Raw genomic sequence first — 10,650 nt, forward strand, 5'->3', positions numbered from 1 at the left:
GTTATAAGCCTTGGCTACTATAACTGTTTCTGGAACATCACCTGTAGATCTTTCTAGTTGTGGATCGATCCTGGAGATAATCTCTTCCACAGTCTTTCGCGGACTTGCTCAATGTTAATAAAAAAAACACAAACACTTAACATTATCACTTGCCTTGGTGACCTGCATGATGCAATTGTATTTGGACAGAGGGTCCCTAGGGTTCGTCCGTCCCTCATACAGTTCCATTTGGGGCATCCTGAAATGATCTGGAAATGGTGTATCAATAATTCTTTTCACACAAGGCTCCGTGTCCTCTTCCTCAGAATTAGACATGACACAACTTTGCTTCCTAGAGATCTTCTCAGTGATCTTCATCAACTGCTCAACCTTATGCTTGAGACATTGAGTTTTATTACTAGAAGATTCTCTTCTGCAAACACGATCATTTTAATGTGGTTCCTCAGATCATTTCCATGGGGTCTTACTTTTTTAGCCTTAGCCTTTTCCTTCTTTGCATCCAGCTTTCTTCAAAGATCATTGGTCACACTACAAGAAAACCAGCTTTTGCCGGCGCATTGTTGCGCCAGCAAAAGTACCCTAGCTGCACCGGCAAAGCTTTGCCGGCGCAGTTGTGCGCCGGCAAAGATTATCTGGGAAGCTTGGTCGGTAAAGAACTTTTTACCGGCGCGTAGAGTAACTGCGTCGGTAAAACTTCCTTTTACCGGCGAGAAATCACGCCGGTGAAAAATAAGCGCCGGTGTTAAAAAATGGTCTTATCCGCCATGAACCTGCTTTGATAAGCTTTTGCCCACTACCATTAATGAGGGTTCCACTGATGGGTCGGGAATGCTGATATAGAATCCACATGTCTCATTACGGAAACGCGGATAACAATTCCTAATAATTTTTTTTGTTGAACAGTTATTTTTTAGTTATTTTTTTCATTCATGTTTATTTCTTATAATGTATATTTTTAGTTTATTCCTAATAATTTTTTTTTTTGTTGTATATGTGTTTCTTTGTAAATATAGATATACACATATTTAGTTTATTTTTTTGATACATTTTTTTTAAAAATACAATGATAAGATTTTTTATTTTTTTAATTAACACGATATGCAGTAGTAGATATTGACATATATCCCATTTTGAAATCATAAGATTTTATTATTTTTTTTATTAATGTAACTATTTATTTAACTTTTAAAAAATAAATTATCATTTTAACTATCACTAATTCAAAAAAAAAAAATTAAAAGAATAAAGTTGTAACAACAAATTCTATGAAAAAAAAAATAATCTAATAATACAAAAAGGTAAATCAAGTTGTCAAAACTAAGTACAAAAAAAATTCGTAATACAAAAACATATTGAGGAGTTAATATTATTTTGCTTATTGCACTTATATCAATGTTTTATTATTTTTTGTTGCTTTATAGTTATCTTTTTGTTATTTTCATGTTGTTTGTTAAGTTGTTCTAAGGTTGTTTTTGAGTTGTTTTTTTATTTTATTGAAACACAATATTTTTGTAATTTTGAAATTTTAACATAATATTTTTGTAAACTTAACATAGTAAAAATGTAAAAATATTGTGTCCCACTAAATTTTTCTATTACTAAGTGAAAGTAAACAATTCAATGGAAAATAATTTACACCTCATTCCTTTTCTAACAAAGTAAACATGCCAAATAAAAGAATAAAATAAAAGTTGTTTATTTTTCATTCCATTCAATTTCATTACCTTCCACCAATCCCCACCTTAATCCCTCCATCACCTCACACTATATATAAATTTTAAAAAAATATTATAATTTTATGTATAAAATTGAGAAAAATATTAATATATTGAATCTCTTAGAAAATTTTAGGAAATATTTTCTTGAATATTTTGCCTGCTTTTTCTCTCAATTTTTTTACTTTGGTAAAATTCATATCCAACCAAACAAAGTCTATATTTGGATTAGTACTCATCATTATCAACAAACATCAGATGCACCACTGTAAATATATATATATATATATATATATATATATATACATACATATTCAAATCTAAGTCAAACTCCTTAAATCTCAAACTACGTACTTAACCTACTTAAATGATTATGAGACTCCAAACATACCCCCAAACATGTCCTAATTATATAATATTGTAGTTTGAATTAACATCATCATAATTAAAGAGATTACAAATTATTAATTTTACACGGCTTGAGGCCTATTTGGTCCAACTATTTCTCTTACTTAATATTATAGTTATATTATAAAATGCAATCATTATAATGTCGGCTATAAATAAGCTTAAACATTAAAGCACATCCTCAGATCATGCCATATTATTAATAGATCACAAATATAAATACCAATAAACTAAACTTTACATTATTATTCTCGACACATACATGAAGTAGTACGTACGTACTGTAAATTAAACAAGAGCAAAAATGGAGTCTGCCGGATCTTTCCCCGATGGAGACTGGGAATCCTCTTTTTCCAGCATTTTTTCATTAGTTGATGGTGGTCAAGATCAAGATCATGAAGATCTTGAGTTCATACCTCATTTTCTTGGTCAGTGTTCGTTTATTCCTTCCAATAATAACGACGTCGACACTAATAATATTAATGTTGAGGGAGCATTATTTGGTTACCAAAATACGTCCCAAACTGATCATGATCATGATCATGAAAGCTTTCTCTTTCAAACCTTAGATTCTCTCAACTCAACCCTTCAATTCCTTTCTCAAGATCAGAGTAGTTGTTACACCACAACTGATACTACTATTACTTCTAGCAGTACTCATCAAGGCCATGGGAGTAATGACAATTATAATTCGATGTTGATAAATAATAGTTATAACTATACCGATTCTTATCATCATAATAACATTATCAATCAGCAAGTTAGCATAGATCGCAATAATAATAATGTTCTCTCCATGACAACTTTTCTAATGGATGATGATGATAAGAAGCAAATTATTCATGATTATGATGACTGTGGTGATAAAAATTATAAAATAAACCAACAAGAGACCAGTACTGCTGTCATTTCTGGTAAGGAATTATTACCGGCTAAAAGGAAGTACGACGTCGTTCCTGATGATAAAATTAAGCTGAATAAGAAGAAAACCCGTGCTTCAAGAAATAATGTAAGTTTACATAACAAGATTTATTGTTGTTATTATTATTATATAGTTTTATTAAATGTACGTGGACGTTAAAATTATATAGATATATGTGAAGACTGAACAGGTTCAAAAGGGTAAGAAAAATTTGGAGTCAAAGAAGAGGGACAGTACTACTACAAATGGGAAAGTGGAAAAGACAAGAAATATGAATATTATTAACGGTGTTGATAGTTCAACTAGTTACAGCTCAGAAGAAGACAATAATGTTACTAATCAGGAGAATATTACTAACGGCGATGAGATTTCACACGTTAAATCTTTATCTGGCGCCGTTAACTTGAACGGAAAAACTAGGGCCACTAGAGGGTCAGCCACTGATCCCCAAAGCCTCTATGCAAGGGTACGTACTAATCAATAAAATTAAGCCCTATCCTTGCTAGCTCATCACATATATAGATTATTATTTTCATTCTATTATTGTACAGATACTCTATAATTTCTCTTAATTATATTAATTTGACATTATTGATTAAATGTTTGCAGAAAAGAAGAGAAAGGATAAATGAAAGACTGAGAATCTTACAGAACATTGTACCCAATGGAACAAAGGTATGTATAAATATATGGGTGACTATTCAATGGTTACATTTTTATTGTAACCATATGGTTACATTTTTTTTTAACTTGTAATAGCAGGTTACTAATAGGTAGACTTTCCTTTTTTAAATTTAATTAATTATAATTAACTATTTTCTTAAAATAATTAATTAAATAGACATTTCTTTTTTAGAATTATTTAATTATAATTAATTATTTTCTTAAAATAATTAAGTAAATATTTAACAAGACCTCTTTTAGCAATTAATATTTATATTTAAATCCTTACTTGAATTATTTTAATAATTAAGCCATTTAATTATAATATTTACAATAAAATTTATTTTTTTTACAAAAATTAAACTTCTTTTGACACAAATTAAAATTCTCTTCTTATAATAAATTTTCAAATAATTAATTATTTTTAAATGATATTTGATTATTTTGTTAACAATTATATGAACTAAGTATGAGGCCTCAAGCTAATCAATCGATAACAAGTGCAGCCATTTTTTTCTAAAAAATCCTTCAACTTATTTATTTTTTTACTTTTTAAATATTTAAATAAAAAAAATTAAATAATTAAGTGTAATAATTTAAAATTAAGATTACAAGTATAATAAAATTTAAATTATGAAATTATATGTGTATAATTTTAAATTATAAGAAGTTTTGCTATAAAATTTTAAATAATTTAAGTATAAAAAATAAATTGCTAAAAGATCCTTATATAGTAATAAATTTCAAAAAATTAATTAATAATTATAATTAATTTAATTTTAAAATATAATTAATCTTAATTAAAGTTTTATAAGGAAATGAATGATTAGGTTACTTTCAGGTTACAAGTTATTTATTATTTATTTTTATTTAATTTCCAAATTAATCACAACCATTTAATAGTAATCCAATAGCTTAAAAAAATGTAACCATGATGGTTACAATAAAAATGTAATCATTGAAACCTCTTCCATAAATATATATATTTATATATATATATATTTCTATATATATATGTCTTATGGTTAATGCTTATATTGTTATTGATTTCTTATTTATTAGCTGGCAATTGGCAATAGAAACAATATATATTAAAAATTGTTATTAATAAGGTCTCACTTGTGAAGAATAATTTACCACACGAAAGTCAAGTTTAATTATGTGTAATATTAATTTGTGTGTTTGAAAGTTGTTATTACCTTATTAAAATCTGTTGAGATTTATTTTAATAAACGTTCTATAAACGAAATTGTTTACTAGTATTGCTCGTGATTTTTGTTTTTATTCTATTCATAAGTTCAACAAGAGTAATACAAATATCTATTGTTATGGAGAAGCTATTTGATTAATAAAGTTTTTTTTTTTCATTTTCAAAAAAAATATATATATATATTTAATTTTTAAATATGATTAAATAGCAATACAAATTTTGCCGATCCTTATATCAAAATTTGCGATGAGAATTATAGTTATAAAAAAATTTAAAGGTTTTTTTATTTTTACACTTTAATTTTTTTTTTTTTTTTTCGTATTTTTACGGAATTCTACATAAAAAACTTTACTACAACTAGTGCTGCAATCTAAATTGTAACAAAAAAAATAGTATAGAAACTCTTATTGCAACTAGCGCTGCAATCACTTTAGAAACTCAAACCGTAAATTTAAAAAACAAAAAGGTTAAAAAAACAGTATATAAAGTAATTCCCCAAAATATTTGATATATTATGAAACTTAATATTTAAATTTATCAACAACAATATAATTATTTATTTTTCATGAGAAAAGATTTTAAATTCATATATAAAGAATATATATATATATATTATATTAATGGTGTCTATCTAATAAAAATTGTTGGTTTAATAATTTTTTTTTAATTTCTTGTTCAAGTTAACAGTTAAAATTAATATCATTAAATTAATTAATTAATTCTTTTTTTTTTTTGAAAAACAATTAATTTTAAATATTTAAATTAAATTTATTTATTAAAATATAACTTATATAATTATTTAAAAGTATCAATAAAATTAAATAATTATTTTTTATATAAATTTTAATTTAAATTTGAATTAGACGTTAATTCAATTAATTAATTCTCCTTTATAACAAATTTATTAGTTATATTGTTTAAAATATCTACATTTATTTACTTATTTCATTGTTTAATAAAATTAATTAAATATATTTTCTTATAAATAAATTCAAAACTAGATAAATTATCTTTATTTTTTTAATAAAAAATTAATTTCAAATATTTAAATTTAATTTATTTATTAAAATATAACTTAGATAATTATTTAAAAGTATTAGAAAAATTAAATAATTATTTTGTTATATAAATCTTAATTTTAATTTGAATTAAACTTTAACTCAATTAATTAATCCTTCTTTATAACAAATTGATTAGTTATATTGTTTAAAATATCAAAACTTATTTATTTATTTTATTGTTTAATAAATTAGTTAAATATGTTTTTTATAAATAAATTTAAAATTAAATTAAATTTTGTATATTTAAAAAGTATAATTAAATTGTATTAAATTTAATTTTTATTTTTATTATTTAAACTAATAATTAAATAATAATAAGTCTAATATAATTTTAAGCAAATATAATTTATGTTACTAATATTTAATAAATATTATATATATGTTTATATATAAATGAGGGTATAGAACACGATGAGTATAATAGTATTCAATAAAATATAAATACTTGTAACTAATTAATGATATTTCACGGCCTATAGGTTGACATCAGCACAATGCTGGAAGAGGCAGTCCATTATGTTAAGTTTTTGCAGCTTCAAATCAAGGTGACATAGCAAATCATTTATATGTTTGGGTAACTTTAGAATGCAGCGTGTACTGATATATTTTTATTTATTTCGGTATGAAAAAAACTTTTTAATCCAATTTTTGTCATTGTATATATATTAATAGTTATTTAAGATTTAATAAATTGTTTAAACTATATTTTTAATTTTTTAATTTTTTTTTTAAATTTATTAAAATTTTATAAAATATTTTAAATAATTATAATATAACAAATTCAACTGATGCCCATTATAGGAGTGTATTTATATTGTAAATAATATAAATGGAGTTTAATTTTTGGAGAGTTAAAAAACAATTAATTGATTATTAACTTGTATATGTATAGCTTTTGAGCTCCGATGACATGTGGATGTACGCTCCCATAGCTTACAACGGAATGGATATTATTGGCCTCAACAACAAGTTTTCTTGAACGGAGGGAGAGAGTTCACACATTAATTATTTTTTTTCTATCTATATATTTTTCTTCTTATGTTGATGAGATAATCCTAATTAAACTAGAAATTACTTATGATGTTATATATATATATATATAAAGATATATATATGTTTAATGTTTTATTTAATTAATTTTAATTGTTCTACGTTTGAGAATCAGGAGGAGGAGAGTCTTTAGTGATATACATACGTTTGAGCTAATTGTTTCTTTAGCTCTTAGAATGCTTTTTCACATTCCTATGAGTTTTGTGTCCTAAATAAAACCTATTTCAATATAATCAGATTTACTTATTAATAAAGATTAGAAATAACATTTTTATGTTGCATGGTTCACATGATTTATTTCATGATTATATATATAATGTATGAATTCTATTTAAGTCCAGAACATATGAATTTGTTAATGATTATAGTGTTGTCAGCACAGTGGAATATAATCTTAATTATATGTTCAAAAGTTTATTCCCTGATTTGTCAGTACAGTAGATTTAGACTGGCATGATATAATCAGGGATAGGCATTCTTACACCTTGGATAAGTGTTATGTCCATTCCAGGGTATTGGCAAAGTTTACCTGTAACACCTAACTAGCATAGGCGTATTACGTGATTTTTAAACATGTTGTGCAGCTCGTTGCTAATCAACGAGGTTTATGGAAAACATGATTAATTAAAATTTTTGCTTTTTAATTAAACTTGTAAAATATTTATACAAAAGACTCGGGATCCCGATTACAAAATCATTTACAAAAGTTTACTGTTTATACAAAATATTTGTCGCCTAGCGACTAGTTACAAAAAATAGCCTCGCTGTCCCGATGATCGTACGCTCCAGGCCTAACCGCCCCGACATGTATAATCTTCATAGGCTCGTTCACGGTCCATCAGCTCTAGCCTTGCCCTTACCTACACATAAACATAGCACTGTGAGTCGACAGACTCAGTAAGAAAAGCATAATAATATTCATACATAAATTCCGGTCATGATCAGACGCCCATACCCCTGATCATAACCCTAACTGCCGTGCCTAACACGATACTGAGTCCCCCTAACTGCCGTGTCCAACACGGTACTGAGTTCTGAACGTTCATAGGGACGATATTATTGACAAGTAACAGCCTAATCGGTCGAACCGGTCATACTCCGGCTGCTGGTCATACTCCAGCCTGTACCGACGTGTTACAGTATCAGCCTGATCGGTCGAACAGGTCATACTCCGGCTGCTGGTCATACTCCAGCCTGTACCGACGTGATACGTCAAATAGTACGGAACCACCAACCTAAGTATCGGCCTAATCGGTCGAACCGGTCATACTCCGGCTGCTGGTCATACTCCAGCCTGTACCGACGTGATACAGTTGGATGGTTCGAAGCCAACATACATATCTAATGTAAACTAACAGGCTTCCTACATGCACGCTAAACATGTAATCTACATATGCATACTGTTATACTAATCTTACCTGGATTCCGAATTCAGGTGTGCTGGTCAACCTGACTGGAACTATCTGCGCGGCGGATTACAGGCTCCTAAACCATAAAATCACAACACTATAAGTGATACGCTAAATCACTTCCCGGGGACTTAAACTAGGAACTAATAGTTACCCTATCGATAAAAAGCATGGCAATACCCCAAATAACATAAAATCGAGGAAAACTAGGGTTTCTGAATTTTCCCCAACCGGTAGACCGGTTGCCCAACCGGAATTCCGGTTCTGGGAATTTTTGAAACCCATCCGGAATTCCGGATGCACAACCGGAATTCCAGTTCCTCGCAGGCAGAAATTCAAAATTTCATAACTCAACCAAATCAACTCCAAACAACCTCAAACCTTCCAGACCTGTTCTATAGGACCCAAATAACATATCTAAAGCAATAGCATAACCCAGAATGCACAGAATTGAAAAACACCATGTGAGCTCCAAGCTTTGAGTTCAAACTCAAACTTGGCTAAAGCTCACTAACAGGCCTCAAAACTAGCTTAGAACTTCATAAACAAGCATAATAACACTGCAGAAAACTAACCCTAATTCATGCAAACACTACAGCCACAAATTTCGAAAATTCTCTTTGAAAACCAAACTTTTTAACAAGAAACCTATCCAACTAGAACAAGAATAACTAGCATGCAATTCAACCTAATTAAACATACTTAAATCAACATTTAAAACATAGAAACAACAGCGGCAACAAACAGCATCAACATCCTCAAATCATCCATGCATTTACTCATTTTTCATCAAATTTTCAAGAAAACTAAAAAGAAGAGCTAGAGAGAACATACCACAACAAGAGTTCACAAAATTAGATTGAAACTAGCTTGAAATCTCAAGAAAATGGCCAGCTTCTTGCTGCTCCAAGAGGGCCGAAATAGAGAGAGAGTTGAGAGAAAAAGATGGTTTTCCTTTGAATTTTTTTCTAACTTTCTAATTTTTTAAAACTTTGCAAAATGAAGGTAAGGAAATCAATATATTCATTTCAGCCAACAAAATATATTAAAACACATAATAACTTATTTTCTAAGTCCACTAAAGGACAAAAATATCATTGGGGCAAAAAGACCATTTTGCCCCTCCACATTAAAACAACATAAATAACACTAAAGGGGTATTTTTGGGAAATTCTAAATTCCCGGCCATTCCCGACATTCCCAATGTCTAACAAACCGTTCCAAACTACTAACATACTAAGTTGTGATTTTACTGAGCCAAACACCGAGTTCCATGATACCGGGCACCGGAAATGCAAAATTATGAAAACTACTAAATGACATAACAATGCACCTCTGAATTCAATAATAACAGTATAAATAATTATTTAAATAGCTATAAATAATTTCATAATTAAACGTGATTAACTGCTAATTTCTAAATTAAACTAAGCGGTCTTTACAATTATTCCCCCCTTAAAAGGATTTCATCCCCGAAATCTAACCTGAATAACTCTGGATATTGAGCTCTCATATCTGATTCTAGTTCCCAGGTGGCTTAATCCACCTTGCTGTTTCTCCAGAGAACTTTGACCAATGCTATGGTCTTATTCTGAAGGACTTTATCCTTTTTATCCAGGATCTGCACTGGCTGTTCTTCATATGACATATCTGGCTGCAGTTCAAGGCTCTCATAACTGAGTATATGAGAGGGATCTGAAACGTATTTTCTCAACATCGAGACATGGAATACGTTGTGAACTGCTGATAAAGCTGGAGGCAACGCTAACCGGTATGCCACTTGACCTATCTTCTTGAGAATCTCGAAAGGTCCTGTAAATCTAGCGCATAACTTGCCTCTTTTCCCAAAACGCTTGATCCCCTTCATTGGAGATACTCGTAAAAACACATGGTCCCCTACTTGGAACTTAACATCTCTGCGTTTCGGATCTGCATAACTTTTCTGTCTACTCTGTGAGGCAAGCATTCTAGCTTTTATCTTCTCTATTGCCTCATTGGTCCGCTGCACTGACTCTGGACCTAAGTACTTCCTCTCCCCTGTTTCATCCCAGTGGATGGGAGATCTACAGTTCCTACCGTATAACAGTTCATAGGGAGCCATCCCTATCGTACTCTGATAACTGTTGTTGTAAGAAAATTCTATCAACGGTAGATATTTATTCCATGAGCCTTCAAAATCCATAACACAGGCTCGTAACATATCCTCCAATAT

The 10,650-nt window shown here is 29.0% G+C and overlaps 1 protein-coding gene across 1 annotated transcript; it reads left to right on the forward strand.

Annotated features, from left to right (window-relative positions):
• Positions 1–2,427: 2,427 nt before the first annotated feature.
• Positions 2,428–7,025, forward strand: LOC115723526 (transcription factor RSL2-like). Its single transcript, XM_061106220.1, has 5 exons — positions 2,428–3,177; positions 3,227–3,511; positions 3,655–3,720; positions 6,459–6,524; positions 6,872–7,025. Exons 1-5 carry the CDS (start codon positions 2,428–2,430, stop codon positions 6,956–6,958), a joined length of 1,254 nt encoding a protein of 417 aa, XP_060962203.1. The 3' UTR covers positions 6,959–7,025.
• Positions 7,026–10,650: the final 3,625 nt, after the last annotated feature.

Source organism: Cannabis sativa, chromosome X (assembly GCF_029168945.1).
Source record: "Cannabis sativa cultivar Pink pepper isolate KNU-18-1 chromosome X, ASM2916894v1, whole genome shotgun sequence".
In the NCBI taxonomy this organism is placed as follows: domain Eukaryota; kingdom Viridiplantae; phylum Streptophyta; class Magnoliopsida; order Rosales; family Cannabaceae; genus Cannabis; species Cannabis sativa.